Raw genomic sequence first — 26960 nt, forward strand, 5'->3', positions numbered from 1 at the left:
AATTCCACCTGGTAGGTAGGTCACATATGATGCGATGTTCCGGCAGGCAGTGTCGGCGCTGCAGAGCCGCAATGCGCGCTTTTGCCGTGCTGGAACGCCGCAAGTGAGCACACTCTAGGCGGACCTTGTGCAGCAGTGCATCAAGATCCGGATAGTCCCTCAAAAAACTCTGCACGACCAAATTGAGCACATGTGCCAGACATGGGATGTGAGTGAGGTTGCCGAGGCCCAGAGCTGCCACCAGATTTCGGCCATTATCACACACTACCATGCCTGGCTGGAGATTCGCTGGCACAAACCACACATCGCTCTCCTGCTTGATGGCATTCCAGAGCTCCTGCGCTGTGTGGCTTCGATTCCCCAAAGAAATTAATTTCAAGACGGCCTGTTGACGTTTGGCCACGGCTGTGCTCATGTCGGTCGTAACAGGTAAACGTTCATCACGGGTCCATGTGGAGGTGAACTGTGACGGCTCCTGCAGCGATGATTCTGAGGAACTGGTGTAAGAGGAGGAGTCAATGCGTACAGAATGGATTCCTGCAATCCTTGGAGTGGGCAGGACACGTCCTGCGCCACTCGCACGATCTGTACCCGGCTCAACGACATTAACCCAATGGGCAGTGAGGGAAAGGTATCGCCCCTGTCCATGTTGACTGGTCCACGCATCGGTGGTGAGGTGGACCTTGCTAATGACGGCGTTCAGTAGCGCGTGTTTTATGTGTCCCTCCACATGCTTGTGCAGGGCAGGGACGGCTTGCCTGCTGAAGTAAAAGCGGCTGGGCACATTGTACTGTGGGACTGCCAATGACATCAAGTCACGGAAGCTGTCAGTCTCCACCAGCCTGAATGACAGCATTTCCAGTGACAGAAGTTTGGCAATGCCTGCAGTCAGAGCCTGTGCTCGTGGGTGGTTTGATGAGAAAGGCCGCCTTTTCTCCCATGCCTGTACTACCGATGGCTGTAGACTGGGCTGGGAGTGTGTGGATGACTGGGAAAGTGGTGCTGCGGGTGGAATTACAGCGGGTCTCTGGACAACAGGGCCAGAGGTTCTTCCACGGCGATCCTGGGAGGAAGCCGAACCAGCTGCGTGTGAGCTGGAGGAAGAGGCAACACGAGCTGAAGAGGTGGTAGCTGCTGCTGTTGGTTGGCCTAGCTCTTCAGTGCGTTTCTGTAACTCCGCCGCGTGCCTGGTGCGCACATGTTTCCACATATTTGTGGTATTGAGGTTGCTGACACTTTTCCCTCTTTTCACTTTGTGATGACACACCTTGCATTTGACATAGCAAATGTCATCTGCAACTGTGTCAAAAAAGGACCAGGCACTGCAAGTCTTGGGAGCGCCCTTTTTGGCTTTTGGAAGAGACATGCTCCTAACGGGTGCCAAAGCGGAGGCTGCAGGATCCGCAGTCTTCCCCCTCCCTCTCCCTCTTTGGGCCGTACGGGGAATCTCTTCCTCAGAGCTGCTCCCACCACCTTCCTGTCCCTCACGCCAAGATGGGTCAAGGACCTCATCATTTACACTACCCTCTGCCCCCAACTGCTCCTCCTGGGTAGTCTCAGCAGCAGAGCACGCACCAGTAAGTGGCACCTGAGTGTCATCATCAGCTGATGCGGCCTGCGATGTGGTGACCGGAGCCACTGGCCCACCCGCCTCTTCAGAGGAAGAGAGAAAAAGCTGTTGGGCATCACTGCACCCTGCCTCTTCTTCCATTTCTCCAATGCTGCTTGGCTGGCCCCCTGTTTCCAAGCCAAGAGATTCAGAGAACAGAAGTAGAGACGGCTCCTGTCCTGGGCTCTCTGTCTGCCTGGGCAATTTGGCAGGTGGTGAAGAGACAGATGGCTGCTCTCCAGTGCTCTGTGTCTGAGAGGATGTGGCACTAATTGAAGTTGATGCATTAGCTGCCATCCATCCAACAACGGCTTCAATTTGTTCTTCACGCAGCAGCGGTGTACGGCGCTCTGACACAAAGCTGCGCATGAATGACTGTTCCCTGGTGAAAGTGGGTGCTGATGAGTCACCGGTGCCCGCAGCAGGCACAGAATCCCCACGTCCTCTCCCTGCTCCGCGCCCACGTGCCTTACTCACTGCCTTCTTCATCTTGGTTGACTGATAAAGATAAGCAGAAAAGTACTAACGGATTTGTGTGCTTATTCCTGAACAACTCCTAACAGGTATAAGAAATACTAATTTTCTAAAGTGTGGACTAGACTTTAATATGAGCTAATGTGGCCTACACAAATGTAAAGTGGTGTCACTGGTGTGTTTGGTGAACTTTATTATTTATTTATTTTTTGGGGGCTGAACTGACAACAGATAGAGCTGCAGTCACACGGAGACCGTGCAGACAGCCGTAAACGGCGCTGCAAGGCCCAAAACCCCTCCTCTACGTTATCCTATGTAGTGTTTTTCCACAAGTTAGCTGGAGACGGGTGGAAAGACACTAATAGGAATTTTTTGAAAAAATTAGCAGCAGACTACACTACTTGGAAAAAAAAAAAAAAAAACAGTATGAGGCAATGAACCACCCTCCCTGAACTGAATACAACCAGCTATGGATGGCCTATGTGGCTGCACTCAGACTAGAGAGTGGGCTGCACTCACACACACACACACACACACACACAGACCTTGCAGATCGCTGTGAAAACAGCGCTACAAGGCAAAAGCAAGGTGATTAGCAGGTGAACACAGCGGTTGCTAAATTAGCCTTGGAAAAGCACAAAGAAGCAAATCGCTATCTCTAAACTGGCCCTCAGTCAGCAAACAGCGTCCTGTCACTAACTGAATTCACAGCAGAGTGAGCGCAAAATGGCGCCAGCGACTTTTAAACTGCATCATGACATCATTTCAGCAGCCAATCACAGCCTTGCCAGTAGTTTCATGCCCTCCATGCTGAACAGGATGTGCCCACACTTGGAATCATTCTCATTGGCTGATTTCGTACAAATTTGTGCAGTTTGAATCCTGGGAACTTCCGATTCCGGTATCCGATACGCGGCAAGTATCGGAATACCGGTATCGGAATTCCGATACCGCAAGTATCGGACGATACCCGATACTTGCGGTATCGGAATGCTCAACACTATTTGTGACTGCTCGGAGATTTCATTTTTGCTGATGCAGCTGCATGATTTACAGCTACTAGCCAGCCTGAGTACATGTGGTGGTTGCTGCTTGCTAGGGAATCCCCACATGTATTCAGGCTGTCCAGCAGCTGTAAATCATGCAGCTGAGGCAAAGAAAATGAAATCTCCGAGCACTACCAAACACTCGGAGACCACCCGAGCGTGCTCGGGAAAACCCCAGCAACGAATATACTCGCTCATCACTAGTCCCAACCCATACCATAAGTATGTCATCCACATTTCTCAGGTATGTACGGACATATTTAAGGTAGGGGTTCTGGGTATTGGAGGTATATTTATCCTCAAAATATGCTAGGAAAAGGTTGGCAAAGAACTCATGCCACTGTTGTACCCATGGCCGTGCCAACTTGCTCCATAATGAGAATTGTAACGCTTCTACTAGAAATGCTTTATATTCGGAGCTTTTGTTTGTGCTCATAAGAATATTTTTCATTGCTTCGATTCCTATAAATATAGAATGGAGGGATTCTGGTGTAGAGGATTTCTACGTCGTTACTAGCGCAAAATCTTCTTGCCATTCTATATGGTTTATTGCTTTAAGGAAATCACCAGTTTTCTAAAGAGAGCGTACCTTATCAAGGAGTGGTCTGAGGAACCAATCTAAATAACGGGAAAGTGGTTCTGGTAATGAACCAATGCCCAGAATTATGGGGCGACCTGGTGGTGACGTTATTGACTTATGCATCTTGGGGATACTATACCAATAAGGTCTCAGAGGGTACTCTGGTAATAGTTTCTCTGCTTTTCCTTTTGATAACATGCCATTTTCAACATATTTTCTTAGTAAGGATCTTAACAAATGTAACGCCCGCATCTCTGCCTGCAGTCCCTCTCTCCCTGCAGAGACATCAGCGTATGCACAGCCAAGGCTCCCGTCCTGCCCCTTCTGGGTCTGCTGCTGCCCGGGGTGCAGGTACTCCTAGCAGATCTCCAGGCATTGAGCTTAGAGCGCACGCGTGCACACTTCCTCTTTCTTAATGGAGCCGCCCCCATTCCTCTAAAGTTTCCCCAGCCAATAGCTGGAGGTCACTTACTATTTAAACCGCCTACTCCAACATAGAGGTGCCTGCCCAATGTTGTGAGTTTGTCAGTTCTCAGGTCCCTGGAATAACATCTCAGCCAGCTGCACCCGCCAGTGCTCACCTCAAGGGCAGCAGAGCCAGCTGCACCCGCCAGTGCTCACCTCAAGGGCAGCAGAGCCAGCTGCACCCGCCAGTGCTCACCTCAAGGGCAGCAGAGCCAGCTGCACCCGCCAGTGCTCACCTCGATGGCAGCAGAGCCAGCTGCACCCGCCAGTGCTCACCTCAAGGGCAGCAGAGCCAGCTGCACCCGCCAGTGCTCACCTCAAGGGCAGCAGAGCCAGCTGCACCCGCCAGTGCTCACCTCAAGGGCAGCAGAGCCAGCTGCACCCGCCAGTGCTCACCTCAAGGGCAGCAGAGCCAGCTGCACCCGCCAGTGCTCACCTCGATGGCAGCAGAGCCAGCTGCACCCGCCAGTGCTCACCTCAAGGGCAGCAGAGCCAGCTGCACCCGCCAGTGCTCACCTCGATGGCAGCAGAGCCAGCTGCACCCGCCAGTGCTCACCTCAAGGGCAGCAGAGCCAGCTGCACCCGCCAGTGCTCACCTCGACGGCAGCAGAGCCAGCTGCACCCGAAAGTGCTCACCTCGATGGCAGCAGAGCCAGCTGCACCCGCCAGTGCTCACCTCGACGGCAGCAGAGCCAGCTGCACCCGCTCGTGCTCACCTCAAGGGCAGCAGGGCCAGCTGCACCCGCCAGTGCTCACCTCGACGGCAGCAGAGCCAGCTGCACCCGCTAGTGCTCACCTCTATGGCAGCAGGGCCAGCTGCACCCACCAGTGCTCACCTCGACGGCAGCAGAGCCAGCTGCACCCGCTAGTGCTCACCTCAAGGGCAGCAGGGCCAGCTGCACCCACCAGTGCTCACCTCTATGGCAGCAGAGCCAGCTGCACCTGCTAGTGCTCACCTCTATGGCAGCAGAACCAGCTGCACCTGCTAGTGCTCACCTCAAGGGCAGCAGAGCCAGCTGCACCTACCAGTGCTCACCTCAAGGGCAGCAGAGCCAGCTGCACCCGCCAGTGCTCACCTCAAGGGCAGCAGAGCCAGCTGCACCCACCAGTGCTCACCTCTATGGCAGCAGAGCCAGCTGCACCTGCTAGTGCTCACCTCAAGGGCAGCAGAGCCAGCTGCACCTACCAGTGCTCACCTCGACGGCAGCAGAGCCAGCTGCACCTGCTAGTGCTCACCTCAAGGGCAGCAGAGCCAGCTGCACCTACCAGTGCTCACCTCGACGGCAGCAGAGCCAGCTGCACCCGCCAGTGCTCACCTTGATGGCAGCAGAACCAGCTGCACCCGCCAGTGCTCACCTCGATGGCAGCAGAGCCAGCTGCACCCACCAGTGCTCACCTCAAGGGCAGCAGAGCCAGCTGCACCCGCCAGTGCTCACCTCAAGGGCAGCAGAGCCAGCTGCACCCACCAGTGCTCACCTCAAGGGCAGCAGAGCCAGCTGCACCCGCCAGTGCTCACCTCAAGGGCAGCAGAGCCAGCTGCACCCACCAGTGCTCACCTCGACAGCAGCAGAGCCAGCTGCACCCACCAGTGCCCACCTCGATGGCAGCAGAGCCAGCTGCACCCGCCAGTGCTCACCTCGATGGCAGCAGAGCCAGCTGCACCCGCCAGTGCTCACCTCGACGGCAGCAGAGCCAGCTGTACCCGCCAGTGCTCACCTCGACGGCAGTAGAGCCAACTGCACCCACCAGTGCTCACCTCGACAGCAGCAGAGCCAGCTGCACCCACCAGTGCTCACCTCAAGGGCAGCAGAGCCAGCTGCACCCGCCAGTGCTCACCTCAAGGGCAGCAGAGCCAGCTGCACCCACCAGTGCTCACCTCGACAGCAGCAGAGCCAGCTGCACCCACCAGTGCCCACCTCGATGGCAGCAGAGCCAGCTGCACCCGCCAGTGCTCACCTCGATGGCAGCAGAGCCAGCTGCACCCGCCAGTGCTCACCTCGACGGCAGCAGAGCCAGCTGCACCCGCCAGTGCTCACCTCGACGGCAGTAGAGCCAACTGCACCCACCAGTGCTCACCTCGACAGCAGCAGAGCCAGCTGCACCCGCCAGTGCTCACCTCAATGGCAGCAGAGCCAGCTGCCCCACCAGTGCTCATCTCTCTGTCAGACTGTCCAGTCTACACCTGCGGTTCCTTTCATCTTGTCTACCTGCCTCTATCTGTTGGACATTCCCCCAGGCCATTCCAGCTATCCGCTCCTAGGGGTCAGCTGCCATCTACCCAAGGTCAGTCCTGGAGTAGCACCTGGATCACCTCCCTTGCCTCTCCATGGACTGTGGTTAGCTTCTGCGTGTCCATTTTCAGATTGGGTGAGGCTTCTAGTCATGCCCTTCAAGGTCTTCCTTGGGCTTTGGTACAGTGGTTTCACCAGCCAGCCCGTTACAACAAATTTTTAAATTTATGTGTAGGATCTTTTATTAAAGGCAAAATTCTCTAGTGAGAACTACCAGATTGCCACCCTTATCCACTCTACAAACACTAACATCATGCCATTTTTTCATTTCTTGTAGGGCTTGATATTCTGCAGGGGATTTATAATATAGTGCTTCTACATCCTTAATGACTAGGTCTTGAAAAAAAGTCTATGGGCTAGCCTGGTGATATTGGAGGCATACATGTTGAGGGGACTGCACCTGTGAAAGGTGTATAATCAGGTGCATTGTTGGTTCTGGTTGAAGTGTGGTATGTAGAAGTAGGAGTAAACTTAGCAGTGTGGTCAAATCATTACATAGATCTATTTGTTTCATTTATATCGGTACAGAAACCTAAAGGACCCAATGTACTAGGAATTTCACCTGGGGAACAAATTTGAGAATTAATAGCTTTATCATTACCATATGTGTTAGGCGCCGGGATTCTCCCACTGCACAGGGTAGATCCCAAGCCTTGCATGCATCTGCAGTCTCCCATCCATCTTTGGCCGCTGTGGGAGCTGCTGGGCATAGACATCGGTCCCAGCGTCTTGCTCAGGCTCGAGCTGTTTGTCTGGTTACTGCTGGCTCTTCAGCCCAGCCTAAGATAACCAGTGGTAGGCAGCGATGAGAGAACGCTCTGGAGACTAAGTCCAGAAATCACCCTACTCAGCATGCTCGTGATGTGGTGATGGTGGTCAGTCGTCAGCTGCTCTTGTGAAGTGTCAATTATGTTACATGTGTGTATAAGTTGTTGCAACAGTGTGGTCTATAGCAGCATGTGCTCAGGGTCGGCTGTAAGCTTTTAGAATTCCGCCACTCCAGAGAGGAGTTTGTGTGTGTGGCAGTTAGTCATTAGAATTCCGGCACCTCCGGAGAGGAATTGAGTGTTTTGGCTGGATGTGTGACCACTGTTTGCTATTTGCCCCATGTGCGGGTTCCGATCACCTGTGAAGTTAACAGGGATCGTGTTTAGCGCCATACCTGCTCTGTTACTGTGTGCAAGTGACACAGCTCTACTGCAGAGCATCTTTTCCATTACCGTGTGCGAGCGACACAGCTGTACTGCAGAGCATCTTTTCAATTACCGTGTGTGACACAACTCTACTGCAGAGCATCTTTTCCGTTACCGTGTGCGAGTGACACAGCTGTACAGCAGAGCATCTTTTCCATTACCATGTGTGAGTGACACAGCTCTACTGCAGAGCATCTTTTCCGTTGCTGTGTGCAAGTGACACAGCCTGCTGTGCTATTCTTTGGGTGATGAGTAACTCAGTGCAAGTTGGCTATCGCTCACAGGATGTTCCGCCATTGTTCATATTAGCTGCAGTTTTACATCTCTGCACGGTGGACCCCAGGTTGCGATTGCACTTTATCATTATATTTATTTAGTGCAATCCGCCAGTACACTTGTGCCAGTGTCTGGCTAGCAATGGCGGATGAGTGTCAGCTTCTGCGGAATATCCAGCAGTTGGAGGGCAGGTTGATCGCGCTTGAGTGGCACAGGCAGCCAATGAAGCTGCTACTAGGGTTTCAGCTGCAACTTCTGTTCTGTTTTTCTCACACTTCCTGCTCTCCAATAAGTTTTCTGGGGATAGCAAGGCTTGCAGGGGATTCGTGAACCAGCGCTCCATCCAGCTGGAGCTACTGGGTTCATGTTTCTCTTCTGAACGGACCAAGGTGAGGTTTGTGGTTTCTTTTTTGATGGACAGGTCATTGGAGTGGGCTACACCATTATGGGAACATAAGGACCTAGTGGTCCAGAGCGCCTCTCGGTTTTTGGGCCCTCTGAAACAGGTCTTTCTTGGACCCCAGGTTACCCATGATGCTGCACTTCAACTCCTGGTGTTGACTCAGGGCTCTTTCCCGACCAGCCAGTTCGCTATCCGGTTCCGCACGTTAGCTTCCGAGCAGGAGTGGCCAGATAAGGTATTGGTCCCGGTGTTCTGGAGGGGCCTTGCTGACCACTTTAGGGATGCTTTGGCCAGTAGGGAGATCCCAATTCCACTGGAGGATTTAATATCTATATCCACTCATATCGATCTTTGGCATGCTGAACGAAGATTGGAGCGAACCCAGTGTAGACGAAGGATTCGGTTAGCACCAAATTTTACCAATCCTTTGGGTCTCCAACTTGGAAGAGCGAACTGGTGGGGCCCATGGTGGTTTTACGGGTGGTATCTAAATCCCATCCAATAGGTTCTCCACCAACTTGTTTTGTCTGTAGGCAGGCTGCCATTATGCCAACAGATGCCCCAGGAGTCAGGGAGAACGACTGCCTCTGGTGGCTATTGGAGGAGGCTCTCTAGATACGTCGGATGTGTCCTGCAAATTAACATTTAAGGTGACACTGTCCTATGGGTTGACCTTTCACACTGCATAGACTTGTGTGGATTCCGGGGCTAAGGGTAATTTTGTGTCTTCCTCCTTCGCTCAACGGCACGCAATACCCCTAGGATGCTCTCTACGCCTGTTACCACTTGGGTGGTTAATGGATCCGTGTTATCCTCTCAAATCACCCATCAGGCCATTCCGCTTACCTTCATGTAATATCCAAAACATCAGGAGATAATGTCGCTGGTCATCCCCGAGGGTATTGATGAGGTATAGTTAAGTATACCAGAAGATAGAAGAAACGTGCGGCACTCACCCTTCGTTTGCTGTGAATTTCGTGTACTTTATTTGGAAAACAACATAAAATACATCCGTCAGGACTAGGGTTGAGCGAAACGGGTCGGCAATTTTCAGAAGTCGACAACTTTTGGCAAAGTCGGGCTTCATGAAACCCGACCCGACCCCTGTGTGGGGTCGGCCATGAGGTCGGCGATCTTCTGAATCTGGAATCGGAATTCCGATACCGATTCCCGATATGTTTAAGATATCGGGAATTGGTATCGGAATTCAGATTTAAGTGTAAAATAAAGAATTAAAATAAAAAATATCGCCATACTTACCCTCTGACGGGCCCTGGTACTAACCGGGAACCTTCCTTCCTTAGAATCAGCCTTCCAGGACCTTGCGGTGATGTCGCGGTGACGTCGCGGCTTGTGATTGGTCGCGCGGCCCCCATGTGACCGCTCGCGCGACCAATCACAAGCCGCGACGTCACCGTGACGTCACCGAAGGCCCTGGAAGGGCTGATTCTTAGGAAGGAAGGCTGTCGGAAAGAAGCAGGGCGTGTCCGAGGGTGAGTATATACCTAATAGGAATATACTCACCCTCGGCTTCGTTCCGGCAGCCTTCCTTCCTAAGAATCAGCCCTTCCAGGGCCTTCCAGGGCCTTCGGTGACGTCACGGTGACGTCGCGGCTTGTGATTGGTCGCGCAAGCGGTCACATGGGGGCCGCGCGACCAATCACAAGCCGCGACGTCACCACGACGTCACCGCAAGGTCTTGGAAGGCTGATTCTAAGGAAGGAAGGTTCCCGGTTAGTACCAGGGCCCATCAGAGTGTAAGTATAGCGATATTTTTTATTTTAATTCTTTATTTTACACTTAAATATGGATCCCAGGGCCTGAAGGAGAGTTTCCGCTCCTTCAGACCCTGGGAACCATTGGAAACCCAATGCACTGCATTGGGTTTCGAGTTTCGGACGACCCCGACTTTTTTATAGGATCGGCCGATTTCACTCGACCCGACTTTTGAAAAAGTCGGGTTTCGTGAAACCCGACCCGATCCTATAAAAGTAAAGGTCGCTCAACCCTAGTCAGGACATCAGGTCATACGGGAGGGTGTGCGAAACGGCCGTAGTCCTCTCTCCACTCCCGCACCCTCCCGTATGACCTGATGTCCTGACGGATGTATTTTATGTTGTTTTCCAAATAAAGTACACGAAATTCACAGCAAATGAAGGGTGAATGCCGCACGTTTCTTCTATCTTCTGGAATATTTGGCTGCAAGTTTGAGGTGTACCGTATACCCTACTATTTTTTCGTGTAATCTGTATATGAAATCGGATTACAAAAAAGAGTCCTGGTCCTTGCTACATATTCTTTCCATTCGAACATACTCTTCCTAGTGCTGTCCTTTTCCATTTTCTTTTTTATATTTATAGTAACGTATACCTTGGTTGTGTTGCCAATCACCCCATATTAATTGGGCTACTGGGAGTATACGGGGATGGAGCAGGTCATGTGAGGGACAGTGTCTCAGGCCCAAGTTCAGGTTGGGTCATCTGAGGTCACTACAGATCTAACCTCGCTTCCTAAGCACTACTGCAATATGCGGACATGTTTTCAAATAAGGCCACAGAGACTCTTCCTCCCCATCACCCTTATGATTACCCGATAGACCTCATTCCAGGGGCAGAGCCTCATCATGGGCGTGTTTACCCCTTGTCCCTTCCGGAGACTGAGGCGATGTTAAGAGTATGTAAAGGAGAATCTGGCGAGGGGATTTATTATGAAGTCAGTGTCTCCTGCTGGGGCTGGGTTCTTCTTCATCCAGAAGAAGAACGGGGAACTCCATCCTTGAAATGATTATAGGGGTCTGAATGCCATCCCCATTAAAAATAAATGTCCTTTGCCACTTATCTCTGAGCTTTTTGACAGACTGCGGGTGCTAAGATATTTACCAAATTAGATCTGTGTGGCATCTATAATCTAATATGTATTCTAGAGGGTGACGAATGGAAGACAGTGTGTAATACTCAGGACGGTCATTATGAGTACTTGGTAATGCCGTTTGGTCTCTGTAACGCCCCCGCCTTCTTCCAGGACTTTGTCAATGACATTTTTCGGGAGATGTTATCCACATCTGTAGTCGTCTACTTGGATGACATTATTTTTTCTCCCTATCTGGATACTCATCGTAGAGATGTTGCTGAGTCTTCAAACTCTTGCACGTCAACTCCCTCTATGCCAAACTAGAGAAGTCTGTCTTTGAGCAGGAGTCTCTACAATTCCTTGGCTATATCATCTCAGCCAAGGGGTTGGCTATGGATCCTGCTAAGGTGGAATCATTGTTGAACTGGCAGGATCCACATTCCCTTAAAATGGTGCAGCATTTTATGGGATTTATTAACTACTACCGCCAGTTCATTCCCCACTTCTCTATTCTGGCATCTCCCTTGGTAGCCCACACCAAGAAGGGAGCTAACCCTAAGTTATGGACTGAGGAGGTCTCTAAGGCCTTTGCTTCCTTGAACTCCAACTTCGCTAGGGCACCCATGCTGCATCGGCCAGATGTGGATAAGCATCCTGGAGGTGGATACCTCTTCCGTCGGTGCGAGCTCCTATACCAGAAGGATGCTCACGGTCTGAAACGGCCCTGCTTCTTTTTCTCTAAAACCTTCTCACCAGCAGAGAAGAATCATACTATTGGGGACAGGGAGTTACTGGCCATGACTTGGCTTTCTCAGAGTGGAGATATCTCATAGAGGGAGCTCGACATCCCTTCCAGGTGTTCACGGACCGTAAAAATCTGCTCTATTTGCAGACGGACCAACGGCCATTTCACATTTGTGGTTGTGTCCGCAGACTTGCTGACTCATACATCCGCATGCGTCGTGTTTTCATATCTTTTACATTGTGGACGCAGGTACATTCGTTTGCATGCGTTCCCCTGCGTATGTTTACACATGCGTCATTTTGCGGTATGCAGCGGGGCCTGCGAATGCAACATGTTGCATTTTTGGAAGCGTCAAAAATTCACCAAATATGTGCAGACATGCGCATGCGGATGAGTGTGTTAAGAAACGCATTAATATCTATGTGAACGAATATGTACACATGTCCTTGCATACACAAATGCGTTTGCTTGTGTACTTTGGACTGCGCATGTCCAGGAACAGATTGAAACACGCCCTCCTGGAAAAATTTCAAACGCATGTGCATAAAAAATGCAAACGCAGGCAAAAAATGCATACAAACGCATGCACACGCCGCTTTTTTTACCGTTATGCGTAAGCTGCGGCGAAGATGCAGAGCATCTTTTCCGTTACTGCGTGTGAGTGACTCAGCTCTACTGCAGAGCATCTTTTATGTTACTATATGCGTGTGTGCGTGTGACACAGACTCCTGTGCTATTCTCTGAGTGATGTGATGTGTGAGCTGGCTATTACTCCCTGGGTGTTCCACCATTGTTCATATTAGCTGCAGTTTTACATCTCTGCATGGTGGACCCTGGGTTGCGATTGCACTTTATATATATTTAGAGCAATCCACCAACCCTAACAATATGCTTTACACAAATATATTTTTCTCACAGTCTCAAATAAATCTATTTTAAGGTCTGTTAGGACAAAAGTTTCCGGCAGACAAAAATTAAGTCCTTTGGAGAGCACTGCTAGATGATCTTGTGTCTTTTGTCTGTTTCTTAAACTGACTACTTCATTACCAAGATTGCCATTAACCCCTTTACCCCCAAGGGTGGTTTGCACGTTAATGACCGGGCCAATTTTTAAAATTCTGACCACTGTCCCTTTATGAGGTTATAACTCTGGAACGCTTCAACAGATCCCGGTGATTCTGACACTGTTTTCTCGTGACGTATTGTACTTCATGATAGTGGTAACATTTCTTTGATATTACCTGCGTTCATTTGTGAGAAAAACGGAAATTTGGTGAAAATTTTGAACATTTCGCAATTTTCCAACTTTGAATTTTTATGCCCTTAAATCACAGATATATGTCACACAAAATACTTAATAAGTAACATTTTGATAAACAAAAGAAAAGAAACATGCATAAATGCGGGGATCAATAAATGTATAACAAATGTTATTAATTCAAAGTCCTAAGACCACACAACTTGAATTAAAAACATTTAAAACCACAATCAACAAAACAATATACCCAAGAAAACAGAGGGAAGTATACACACGGGAGAACGGTCCCTTATCAAATTACCTCCAAGATTAGATACTATACTGATCAAATATTTCACTCTCTTTAATGCCTTGAAGTAATCCTACAAAAATAGATTGGTACCCAATATAGGAAACAAAGAGGTTCAGTATAATAAATATATATAAATAACCATATCCTAGATACATAAATACCAATTCAATACCTTAACCAAGTATACATCCTAATGCAAGGATCGGTATTATTAGGCAAATGAACTAGAGAGCTCAGAATACATACTAGAATGCTTATGATCAAAATAAGTTCCTAATGGACATGCTCACACCCTGTATATGGCTGAGGAGGTTGAGGTAGAAAAAGAGGAACCGGCTCCCATGCGGCCCACCCGACGCGTCAGGGGTAAAAGTAACTTATTTTAATGAGGCCAAACATGAGGAGTGAAATAGGGTTGCCCTAGTAGTGGACAACCTTTTTAGGAAGATACAATTTTCTGTTAAAACATTTCAAACATTCTGAACATGAAACAGCATTCTCTCCGGTGTGACTTTTCTAATGTTTATTAATTGTGGATGACATACAAAGAAATTGTGCAAATGACACCATAGGTAAAGATAAAATCCAAAAGTTTATTAATTTGACCAGCTGAAGCAATGCAGCAGTACACAACACAGATTAAGTTTGCATGGGGTACAATTAATCACAATAAAACCTCCTAAAGTATATTAAGTGCATAAGATTATAGAAGTCACAATTCGACCTCCAAATGTGCATTAAGCACAAAGGCCTATATAAAGGGTAAATAAGCTAAAGTGTGCCAGTATATTAGCTTAATGAGATAAATAGTAAGTAGCACCACAGAGCTGAAGAATAAAATGCAAGTTCTAGTCCATACATGTACTAAAGAAATGGATCAAGTAAAGTGCAAGTGCAAATGGAAGTAGATAAATGTATTGAAAAAGATTATTATCCAAGCACGCAGTGTGTGACCGGGTCCCCTACATACATTTTGGCGCTTACCTTCTTCCGGGGGGACGGGTCCCCTACTAACGCTTGAAGGATAATGCCAGATACAGCCTTGTTCTCCTCTGATTCAGTCCTCTGTTCTCTAACTGGGTCACTGTGACCAGTGGGGTACTGCAGGGGTTGGTGTTGGGGCCTATTCTCTTCAACCTATTTATTATCAATCTGGTAGAAGGTTTACACAGTAAAATATCAACACCCTCCAGAAGAAGGCGAGTGCTAAAACGCACGTAGGGGATACGGTTACACACTGCATGCTTGGGTAATTATCTTTTCAATTAGATAATCGGGTTCAAAGGAAAAACAATAATTTACAACCCTCCCTGAATGTATGAAATTTATCTTTTTTTCACAAAAAATGTGTTAGGAAGCTTAACCAAAGGTTCGGGAGAGTGCAAAACAACATCTACTGAATCACCAGGTCGACTAAAAGCATGAAGTGTGGTTCCCTGCACGGTCTTAACAGTCTCCGTCAGCTTTTTTCTTAAGTGAGCATGAGATGTGGCAAGTGTCTGATGTTCCACCGAAAAATACCGCATCATCTGTGTCAAACTGGACACTTGATTTGCCAAGTTACAAAGCGGATCCATGACCAGAGGGGAAGAAAATGAAAAATCCCCTTTAAATGTGTGGTCAGTGATAATGGGATGTGGTTGCAGTGCAGTGTAGTGCAACCTCCACCAGGGGGTGCTGTCGAGGGAAGAAAGACCGCACACTCACAGCGCAGCAACACTGAGCAGACGCACAGGTGTCACAGGTAATGGAAGAGTGGTCAGACGAGCTGAGTCAGAACCTGTCAGGAGCAGAAGCACCAGAAGTAACAACAATGCACGTAGTCAGAGACAAGCCAGAAGTCAGAGCCAAATGGGAGCACGGTATCCAAAGCGTGAGACATAAGATGAAGTTGGGGTACAAGCCAGAGAGTCAAAAGCCGGTCGGGGAACGTGGAAAACAAGTGTCGGGGCTCAGAGATCAGGTCGAGTCATACACAGTAGGGAAACAACCAGATGAACACTAAATCAGGGATAGGGAATGGGTCTAATACAAATACGGGAAGTCAGAGGCAGAGGGATCACCAGGGTATAGGGGTCAGCTGCTCTAGCCAGGAAGCATGAACTATCACTGACACTGGCCAGCAGACTGCTGAGGACTTAAAAAGCCCAGTCAGCTCCAAAACGAGGCTGAAAGGATTGACCCCCGCATGACCAGTCCAGAGAGATGATAGCAGAAAACAAACCCCAAACTGGATCATGACAGTATGGACCAGGACTTGCATTTTATTCTCTAGCTCTGTGGTGCTACTTACTATTTATTTCATTAAGCTAATATACTGGCACACTTTAGCTTATTTACACTTTATATAGGTCTTTATGCATGTTTGGAGGTTGAATTTTGACTTCTATAGTTCTATGCACTTAATGTACTTTAGGAGGTTTTATTGTGATTAATGTGATGTGTTGTGTACTGTTGTGTGTTGTGTACTGTTGCATTGCTTCAGCCGGTCAAATAATATATTTTTTTTTAATAACTCTGTCAATTAATAAACTTTGGGATTTTATCTTTACCTATGGCCTCGTTTGCACAATTTCTTTGTATATGATCAAAATTTGAATTTTTTGTTCTTGACCGTTGTCCTTTATCATTCCGTTTGGATATACCTGAGGTTATCCTTCAGTGTCCAATCTAGGTTTAATGTTTATTAATTATTGATTTCCTTTAAAACATTTCCCACATTATGAACATGAAAAAGACTTCACTCCTGTGTGGGTTCTCTGATGGTTATCAAGATGCGCTTTCCGGTTAAAACATTTTCCACATTGTGAACAGGAAAAAGGCTTCTCTCTGGTGTGGTTTCTCTGGTGCTTATTCAAATCTGATTTCTTGTTAAAACATTTCCCACATTTTGAACATGAAAAAGACTTCAGTCCTGTGTGGGTTCTCTGGTGGTTATCAACATGTTCTTTCCTGTTAAAACATTTTCCACATAGTGAACAGGAAAAAGGCTTCTCTTCTGTGTGGGTTCTGTTGTGGTTATCAAGATGAGCTTTCCGGTTAAAACATTTTCCACATTGTAAACAGGAAAATGGCTTCTCCCCTGTGTGAATTTTATGATGCCTAACAAGATATGATTTCTGGTTAAACCTTTTTCCACATTCTGAACATGAAAAAGGTTTCTTCCCTGTATGGGTTTTCTGGTGGTTAACCAAAGTTGATTTCTGGTTAAAACATTTCCCACATTCTGAACAGGAAAAAGGCTTCTCCCCTGTGTGGATACTATGGTGGTTATCAAGATGTTCTTTACAGTTAAAACATTTCTCACATTCTGAACATGAAAAAGGTTTTTCACCTGTGTGGATTTTCTGGTGCCTTACAAAATATGACTTCTGCTTAAAACATTTCCCACATTCTGAACATGAAAATGGTTTCTCCCCTGTGTGAATTCTCTGGTGCATAATCAAATCTGATTTCTGGTTAAAACATTTCCCACATTCTGAACATGAAATAAGTTTCTCTTCTTTGTGAGATCTCTGGTGGCTATCAAGAAGCGCTTTCCGGTTAAAACATTTCCCACATTGTGAACAGGAAAAACGCTTCTCTCCTTTGTGAGATCTCTGGTGGCTATCAAGATGCGCTTTCCGGTTAAAACATTTTCCACATTCTGAACAGGAAAAAGGCTTCTCCCCTGTGTGAGTTATTTGGTGTATAACAAGATTCAATTTCTGGATAAAACATTTCCCACATTGTGAACAGGAAAATTGCTTCTCCCCTGTGTGAGTTCTCTGGTGCATAAGAAAAACAGATTTCTGTTTAAAACATCTCCCACACTTGGAACAAGAAAATCTATTTGCCGCTGTGGGAATTTTGTGATGTTTAAGAAAAGACTTTTCAATGCGAATACTAGTTCCATATTCTGAACGCGAAAATGGCTTCTTTGCTTTAGGAGCAGTTCGTTTTTTAATGCTTATATTATGACTTGTATTTTCCTTAGTGGTCGGTAATGAATTGGAAGACAGGACCAGTATCAAAGAATCAGATGAGAGATCTTTACTGTGAAGGGATGATGGTTTATCTGGAGTAATGGCAATCACTTCAATTGTATTCTGTGTGATCTCAAGATCATCTGGTTTAAAAATTGAAGATGTCAGCTGTCCCTCTGATCTCCTGGTACAGTCATCTGCGAAGTATAAAACCAATTATTGTTTTGAATAAAATATACTTGAATTTTATATTTAAACTGTCAGTAAAATGGCAAGTTATGTAAAAAAAATGTGACTTATTCACCAAAACAATGACAATTCACTGTGAAATAGAAAATCTCATAACATAGACAAGTGGCGCTCAACTGATTGTTATTCTGCCTCCCAAATACGGAATAAAAAGCCACTAAACAATGTTATTTAGTAAAAAATGATAAAAACTAATGAGGTTTACACATTAATGGCTGAAAGTCTCCTGAAAAGCAAAATGGCTTCCATTAACCAATCCAGCAAAATCCGCTCTCCCAAAGTCAAATCTCCCCCTCGCTTCTGAGGCTCGCAGTGTGCCCAAACCACATTAAGCATCCATGCATTTGGCATTACTATAATAAGAAGAACCCACTTAACCTACAGTGTTTATTTGTCTCCTGGAGCACAACCTGGGCACTATGTGTTGGGCAATAAAATAGTATATTTGCAGTTTTCACTTTCCAACATCCACTGCTTGCTAATTTGCAGAAAGTGCCAGTGGAATCAAAATAGTCACTACTCATAGATTAATTCACTGGGTTGCTCCTGTGATGTCTACTTTTGTCCCGAGCTGCCTTATTCATTCTGCAGGTTGCACTGGTGATGGAGGAGACATCAGAACCAGAAGCTCTGGACTGTACAGACTCTGTCCAGCCACTAGGATTAGGGTCCCTAGGATCAGTAGTACCATCCAGTCTGGCAGTATGGCAATTGGAGAGCTCCACCCCCTACTAAGGATATTGCCAGATACAGCCTTGTTCTCCTCTGATTCCATCCTCTTTACTCTAACTGGGTCGCTTTGACCAGTGGGGACCGCAGGAGTCGGTATTGGGACCTCTTCTCTTCAACATATTAATGATCTGGTAGAAGGTTTACACAGTAAAATATTGCTATTTGCATATGATACCAAACTATGTAAAGCAGTCAATACGAGAGAAGATAGTATTCTGCTACAGATGGATCTGGATAAGTTGGAAACTTGGGCCGAGAGGTGGCAGATGCGGTTTAACAATGATAAAAGTAAGGTTATACACATGAGAAGAAGGAACCAATATCACCATTACACACTGAACGGGAAACCACTGGGTACATCTGACATGGAGAAGGACTTGGGGATCCTAGTTTATGTTAAACTTACCTGTAGCAGCCAGTGCCAGGCAGCGGTCGCCAAGGCAAACAGGATCATGGGGTGCATTAAAAGAGGTCTGGATACACATGATGAGAACATTATACTGCCTCTGTACAAATTCCTGGTTAGACTGAACATGGAGTACTGTGTACAGTTTTGGGCACCGATGCTCAGGAAGGATATAATGGAACTACAGCGAGTACAAATGAGGGCAACAAAATTAATAAAGGGGATGGGAGAACTACAATACCCAGATAGATTAGCAAAATTAGAGTTATTTAGTCTAGAAAAAGACAACTGAGGGGCGATCTAATAACCATGTATAAGTATATAAGGGGACACTCACTACTCACCTGGACGGTTATCAGTAGGAATCTTCTCTTTACACTGTTCATCACTACTCACAGATGTCTCTGTACTATTAATATGGGTCAGACCTTCACCCTGAAACAAATATTGCAAAAGTCACCAACAGATGGAGAAGTCACATCTATGATCGGCTCTAATCAGGTACAGACTGGGGCTTAAATTCAGTCATGGCATTTGAAATAACACAGGCCCATGTTGTCCCCGTCTCCATGAACCAGATGGGATATATTACTAATATTACCCTGGATGGAGGAAAGGAAGATTTTCTACAAGACCAATATTTCTAATGATACACGTGGCCTGCTGGGGTCAGTGACGGAGTCATCCACTTTGTGATCCATCACAGCTCTTAACCATATGGGTGTCTTGAGAACACCAATTCTGTTAACAACGTAGCAGATAAGGCAGCCCATGACCAGACAGGCCCTTCTGGAATTTGCCAGAATTGCCAGATGGCCAGTCCGGCCCTGGCTCTAATCCTGCCATCTCCACCGTTCTCATTACACAAGTATAAAACATATAATACTGGTGGATAAAACAAGACTGAGCACAAGACCTTCACCGGTGTCTACACATCATAGGGGAGATCTCCTGACACCTTCTCTCCATCTACCTGATGATCCTGAGGAGCACTGGGATCTTCTTGGTTACAGTCCTGTGGAAGAAGAGGACGGGGACATCTCTCTGGTGTTGTCCTCTTACTGGATAGATCTGGAGGAAACACATACAGGGACTGAATTCATTCTTTACATACAGATAATTATAGGCCGTGTATATTTAGTCCTGTCTATTACCTGGAGATGTGAGGGGCTGGGGAACCTCCATTATGACGTTCTTGTACAGATCTCTGTGTCCTTCTAAATACTCCCACTCCTCCATGGAGAAATAGACAGTGACATCCTGACACCTTATAGGAACCTGACACATACAATGATACCGTCATCCCCCCGATCCCTTCATAGTGTTACTGTATAATGTCCCAGCATTCCCAGCAGTGTCACCTCTCCAGTCAGCAGCTCAATCATCTTGTAGATGAGTTCTAGGATCTTCTGGTCATTGATGTCCTCATGGATCAGGGGGTGAGGTGGAGGCCCCGTGATTGGGCTCAGGGGTCTTCCCCATCCCTCAGACACAGGGTCCTGACAGCGATCACTAGAGGTCTTCTTCACCACTGTGTAATCCTGGTAATGGAGAGACACATTAATAAATCTCACTACAGACATTTCCAGAGTCCTCACCTCTCCAGTTCTGTCCATCTGTTATTCCCATAGATTATAATGATGTAATGTGACGTCATCAGAATCTCTCACCTCTCCAGTAAGCCGGAAGAAGATCTCTAGGGTGAGGTGTAATATCCTCTCCGCCATCTTGTCTCTGTCCATATCCATCTCTGAGGGGTAAATCGGGAAAATTCTCTTCTATAGAAGATCTTCACTGAGAGGATCCGATATTGTAGAGACCTGAATGAGAAGATGAGCCGATGTAACATCATAAGAATCCTGTGTAATAATACAATTACTGGAGATAATAAGGGAAACATATCATTACAACATGTTCCAAATTATTAAGCAAATGACATTTTTCTCGGATTTTCCTAAATGGTCGGTGCAAATGACAGTCAGTCTAATAAAAGTCATCACCCGTTAGAGTATACATCGAATTTTACTGAATAAACCTCCCAATGATAACAGTATAATCTCCACAATGAATAAAACCCCACAATGCACTGTTCCAAATTATTAGGCACAGTAGAATTTCTAAACATTTGATATAAAGAACTGAAAAGTCTCATTTGTGGAATTTGCAGCATTAGGAGGTCACATTCACTGAACCAAAAAGCTATTTAACTCCAAAACCTCCTAACAGGCCAAGTTACATGTAACATAGGAGCCTTCTTTGATGTCACCTTCACAATTCTTGCCTCCATTGAACTTGTGAGTTTTTGGAGAGTTTCTGCTTGTATTTCTTCCCTCCCAGAGCTGCTGTTTTGATGTCAACTGCCTCCCACCCTCATAGATCTCTTGCCTGATGATACTCCAAAGGTTCTCTATAGGGTTGAGGTCAGGGGAAGATGGTGGCCACACCATGAGTTTATCTCCTTTTATGCCCATAGCAGCCAATTACTCAGAGGTATTCATTGTCAGCATGAAGATGATTTTGCTCCTGAAGGCAAATGTCTGCTTTTTAGACCGTGGAAGAATGTTGCCAGTAAGAAACTCTATATACTTTGCAGAGGTCATTTTCACACGTTCAGGAACCTCAAATGACCCTACCAGCTGTTTCCCCATGATTTAGGCCCAAAACATGACTCCTCCTCCTCCTTGCTGACGTTGTAGCCTTGTTGGGACATGGTGCCATCCACCAACCATCCACTACTCCATCCATCTGGACCATCCAGGGTTGCTAGACACTCATCAGTAAACAAGACTGTTTGAAAATTAGTCTTCATGTATGTCTGGGCCCACTGCAACTGTTTCTGCTTGTGAACACTGTTTAGGGGTGGCCGAATAGTAGGTTTATGCACAACAGCAAGCCTTTGAAGGATCCTACACCTTGAGGTTCGCGGGACTCCAGATGCACCAGCAGCTTCAAATAACTGTTTGCTGCTTTGTAATGGTATTTTGACAGCTGCTCTCTTAATCCAATGAATTTGTCTGGCAGAAACCTTCCTCATTATGCCTTTATCTGCATGAACTCTGTGCTCTGTTTCAGTCACAAATCTCTTCACAGTATGATGACCACTCTTACGTTTTCATGAAATATCTAATGTTTTCATACCTTGTCCAAGGCATTGCACTATTTAACGCTTTTCAGCAGCAGAGAGATCCTTTTTCTTTCCCATGTTACTTGAAAACTGTGGCCTGCTTAATAATGTGGAACATCATTTTTAAGTAGTTTTCCTTTAATTGGAATCACCTGGAAAACTAATTATCACATGTGTTTAAGATTAATTTCAATGACCCATTGAGCCCTGAGACACAATGCCATCCATGAGTTTATTTAATTTGTAGATTTGCACACTGTAGATTGAGCGTGTAGATGTTAGATTCTCTAGTCTAGTATGGTCTGGAACATAAGCTGAATTGCTGACTAATCTCCTACATGCATTTTTCAGTGTTTGTCATGACAGAACGGTTCAAGGATTATTAGAGGTAATAGTTTTCTCACCAATTAGAAGGGACACCTGTGGATATTGGTTGTTTTTTACCTGCTACAGTTCTGGTGTGATTTACTCGGTAAAATGCCTTTGTGGTAAAGTGGACGATCAATTAATATCAGAATGAACGAACATCGCTCCTCTTTTCGTCTCTATGAATTTAGGATGAAATTCACTGCAAGAAAAAGAATAAAAAAGAGCAGAAGACTGGTGAGACCACTGTGGCCGGACATTTCTCAGAGATGGTGGTAAAAGTTCTGATCTCTGATGGTCGGTGTTAGAAGACGCGACCGCAGCAGATTCGCAATCTCAAGACAGGAAACTTCTACAGACGAGTTCCCTGGAATCATTTTCTCCCAAAGGGTTAAATGAAGTTTGTAACTTTGATAACTTTCTATGAAGCTTCTTCTCTAAACTTATTCCTCTGTTTTCTGCCGTATTTCTATGACTCTCCAGAATCAGGAATGTATTAAGTCCTATAGAAACTAAGAAGAATCATTTCTAATTCTGTGCTTCCAGGATTCTTCTTGTGGGAATTGGCTGCGATATCCCCTGTGCATTATTAGTTTATAATACAGTAATTCAGTGGACGTGAGGTGGTTGGTTGTTTATCTCCCTTTTCTCTTGTTTTCTTGTGTCATGTATTATTTTATCTTAATCAGCAGGAAGAGTATAACCCATAACATAAAACGTAACTTTTACTAATATGGTTAAAATTGACAAAAAATGAACAATTATAGGTGCTCACGCCGAAAACTGTGCAGATTAAAAAACTGGTTCAATCTCACCGATTGTAGACGTGGGATACCCGCAAGGATGATAAGGGGTCCCGCAGGGGGGGGGGTCCAGTATAGCACCAAAAGATATGGGGTAGGGGACCAGTTCCTTACTCCCCTGTCGTGCCCCAGCAAGTAACTCCTGTCCTTACAAGGACAGGCCCAAGTAAGCCCTGCTATGGACACCCCCCACCACAAACTCTGTAACCAACGCCTCCCAACGCGTTTCTTCTCCGGTCACGGAAATTCATCAGGGGAGTTATGGAAAGATCAATGAACGAGGTATGCTCAAATGTCCGTCAAAGTCCAGGTATCAGCAGTGGCTGTAAACCCTTAAGACACCATTAGATATTTAGATGTGGCCGCTCGCCACAATCAGTGAGTAAGCCGACATGGCACCCGCTGTCCACTTATAAACCGTCCCGTCCCGCCCTCAAAAGGGTCTTTGTTCCTCCCCCCTCAATGGGATGAATAGCCGCCATCCCTGTTTAATGCACCTTACCGCACAGCTGGGATGCACGCCGGCTCCACCACACAGCACACGTGCATCCTCCGCCTCTAGCGCAGACCGGAAGTACCGGCGCCATCTTGGAATCGTCACTTCCGTTTGCGCGGCTGCAGCTATGCGCTCCAGAGATGGAACGCAAGCTAGGTCATAGCAACCGACCGAACAATTGACGTCACAGAGGTGTATGCTTTGTGCCCTAACGCTGCACCATACACTGAGGGATGAGAAGCCAGTCTGGTAAAAACACAGAGCGGGCTGGCATCACAGAGGACAGCTGTATATAATGTTCATTCCATATAATAAAAAAAGAGCGGCAACACAAACACACATCGCCGCTACGGCAGTGCTCCATGTATCCCAAGTGAGTCAACATACCTATGCCAATACACGATATCACATACACGTACCCCATACATACCGTCTCGTAACGTGGGCATACATACGTGCGTTGTCTGGAAGTGTCCAGACAAACATGTTGTCTACTAAGTAGAGATAATCGGTACAAGTAATGATTGTTGGAAGTGTCCAAACACACTCAGATGATCATTTACATGAAGTACCAGCCATGTCAATATTTTAGGGGTGGGATCAAACGGAGAGGACAATATAAACATCGAGTCGGGGCGGCATTGGGTACAAGCGGGCAGCAGATTTGCTAAATCAGCAGGAATATAATCATAATTGTCAAACATATAAAATATGTCAAAATAGCACCAGATAGATCCCTCACTACTGGAAAGTCACCCAATGCAAACAAACAATAAACCATTGGTACCAGTTTACTTAAAAGGAGGGACAAGAGGGCAGAATAGTGATCCTGCTCCAATCTATTGCAAACGTTTTGTTTATTATGGTTAGTTCAAAGACGAGCAGGTTAAGACACCGCCCACATATACGCACATGTAAGGATCAACAGAGTTCCCCCAAAACGCTTATGGGTGAAAAAAGGGGGGAACCCAGAATTAACTGAGGAAAGGGTTAAAATGTGTACGGAGAGACAACCAAGAAAAATGTAGAAGATTAGGGGCCACCATGGTCCAAAAGACCTACAGGAAGCAGCCAAAATTAAGCTGCTCATTGAGTCCTTGGGGATGGCAGGTGTCCAACAAAAATATCCATCTTGCCTCTCTTTGTAATAGTATTTTATCAAAATCGCCTCCCCTCGGTGGCGGAGTCACCTTATCAATCCCCATGAAACTCAGGACCCGGACATCCCCACCATGGTATGTATTCACATGTCTAGCAATGGGTGTATCCCTCTGATTACGGATATCCCCCAGATGTTCCCCTACCCGTCTCCTAAGTTCCCGGGTAGTCTTGCCAATATAGGAGATGCCACAGGCACATACAGCTCGATACACCACTCCTTTAGATTTACAATTGATAAATTCTTTTATGAAGTATGTCTTCTGAGTGTTGGTGTTAAAGAATTCATTACCCGTCTGCATTGATATACATGTAACACAGTTTCCGCACCTATAGCAACCCCTTGGTCTTTTTGGCAACCAGGTAGAGTTCACTGGTGTGGTGAGGTGACTATGTACCAGTCGATCACCCAATGTTTTACATTTTCTATAGGTGACTTGGGGTAATGTGCCCACTACCTCCTTGAGATCATTGTCCATCGCAAGGATGCCCCAGTGTTTTTTCAGAATTGCTCTGACCCACAGGGCTCCATTATCAAAGGCACAAACCATTCTGATAACACTAGAATCAGGGCTCTCCCTATTGTGTGGTGTCAAGAGGTCATTCCTGGCCCGAGCCATGGCGTGCTGATACGCCTCCCTCAGCACCCGATCAGGGTAACCCCTCTCAGAGAATCTCAACCTAAGGTCCCTGGCTTTGATTTTAAAGTCTGCCTCATCCGAGCAGTTTCTTCTAAGGCGAAGATACTGGCCTTTTGGGATACCTTTTTTGAGGGAATACGGGTGATTACTGTCCCATCTTAGTACAGAATTGGTAGAGGTGGGTTTTCTGAAGATTGTGGTGTCCAGACCATCACCACGACTATTTTTGGAAATCAAAATGTCTAGAAAGGGGAGACGATTTTCCTCTATTTCAAAAGTAAATCTCAGGCCTAGATTGTTTACGTTCAATGATGCCATGAACCTCAGGAATGTCTCCTTAGTACCCTTCCACAAGACAAACACGTCGTCAATAAATCGGACCCAAAGGTCAATGCAGACGGTGAACTCTTCATTGGTCTCAGTAAAGACAGTACTATCCTCCCACCAGCCCAGGAACAGGTTGGCGTAGCTGGGTGCACACGGGCTCCCCATTGCCGTGCCCCTGAGCTGGTGGAGGATTTTCTTGTCAAAGAAAAAGTAATTGTTATTCAGAACAAAATCCAAGAGAGTCAACAAGAATTCGTTATGTGGAGCGAATTGTTGGCCCCTCGTTTTCAAAAAATATTGCGTCCCTTGGATCCCGTACTTGTGTGGGATAGAAGAATACAATGATTCTACATCAATGCTTATGAGGAATGATCCTGGTTCCAAGGAGATCCCCTCAAGTCTACGCAGCAGGTCCATCGTATCCCTAATATAGGAGGGAAGAGATATCACAAACGGTCTCAGGATCTGATCTATATAGATACCTAGATTCTGACCAATACTGCCTATCCCTGAGACAATAGGTCTCCCCTTTAAAGGCACAGTACCTTTGTGCACCTTAGGCAGGGCGTAGAAAGTGGCCATGATCGGATGCTGAGGGAGAAGAAAATCAAATTCCTCCTGACTAATCAAATTATCGGATTTAGCATTTTGCAGAATGACCTCTAGATCTCTCATACACCGCACTGTTGGATCCTGTGGTACTCGGGTATAGGTGGTCTGGTCATTCAGCAGGGTCAGACACATCTCTTTATATCCTTCCACCCCCATAACAACCACATTGCCCCCTTTGTCGGAGGGTTTAAATATGATCGTTTTGTCTGTCTCAAGGTTGTGGAGTGCTGTGATCTGTGCTTTACTAAGATTGTGTCTCGCCCCAGTCCCCGTGAGTTGTTTAACATCCCTGATGGCCAGATTGAGGAAGATGTCAATAGCTGAAACATCCCCCCCCCACTGGTGCCATCCTCTTACTTGGGTTCCTCAATTGTGTGAATGGACCCAAACCCTTGGATGTCTGGGGCATAACATCCAGATTTGCTAATAACTGAACATCATGTACCATATCAGGAGAGATACCCAATTCTGCAGCAGTTTTTTTATCTTTTTGTTTGTAGAGTTTATGCCACCTCAACCTCCTGGCAAACAAGTGCAGGTCTTTTACAACATCAAATAATGCAAAATCAGAAGTAGGTACAAAAGAGAGTCCCTTTGAT

At 46.5% G+C, this 26960-nt stretch overlaps 1 protein-coding gene across 1 annotated transcript; it reads right to left on the reverse strand.

The window, feature by feature from the left end:
* Positions 1–16075: 16075 nt before the first annotated feature.
* Positions 16076–20592, reverse strand: LOC143768309 (uncharacterized). Its single transcript, XM_077257001.1, has 6 exons — positions 20505–20592; positions 20196–20375; positions 19989–20112; positions 19808–19905; positions 19179–19269; positions 16076–17590 (listed from the first exon to the last, which is right to left on the reverse strand). Exons 1-6 carry the CDS (start codon positions 20580–20582, stop codon positions 16203–16205), a joined length of 1959 nt encoding a protein of 652 aa, XP_077113116.1. The 5' UTR covers positions 20583–20592; the 3' UTR covers positions 16076–16202.
* Between the last annotated feature and the right edge of the window lie 6368 nt (positions 20593–26960).

Source organism: Ranitomeya variabilis, chromosome 4, assembly GCF_051348905.1.
Source record: "Ranitomeya variabilis isolate aRanVar5 chromosome 4, aRanVar5.hap1, whole genome shotgun sequence".
Classification (NCBI taxonomy): Eukaryota; Metazoa; Chordata; class Amphibia; order Anura; family Dendrobatidae; genus Ranitomeya; species Ranitomeya variabilis.

What these genes read in the sequence shown, in the direction of transcription:
- LOC143768309 (XM_077257001.1), bottom strand. Translation starts at nt 20,582, where the DNA reads ATGGATATGGACAGAGACAAGATGGCGGAGAGGATATTACACCTCACC. An exon ending in TCTTCCGGCTTACTGGAGAG is followed by an intron (nt 20,376 to 20,504) that starts GTGAGAGATTCT and finishes CTCCATTACCAG; the next exon opens with GATTACACAGTGGTGAAGAA. An exon ending in TCCTACTGATAACCGTCCAG is followed by an intron (nt 17,591 to 19,178) that starts GTGAGTAGTGAG and finishes TTTTTAAACCAG; the next exon opens with ATGATCTTGAGATCACACAG.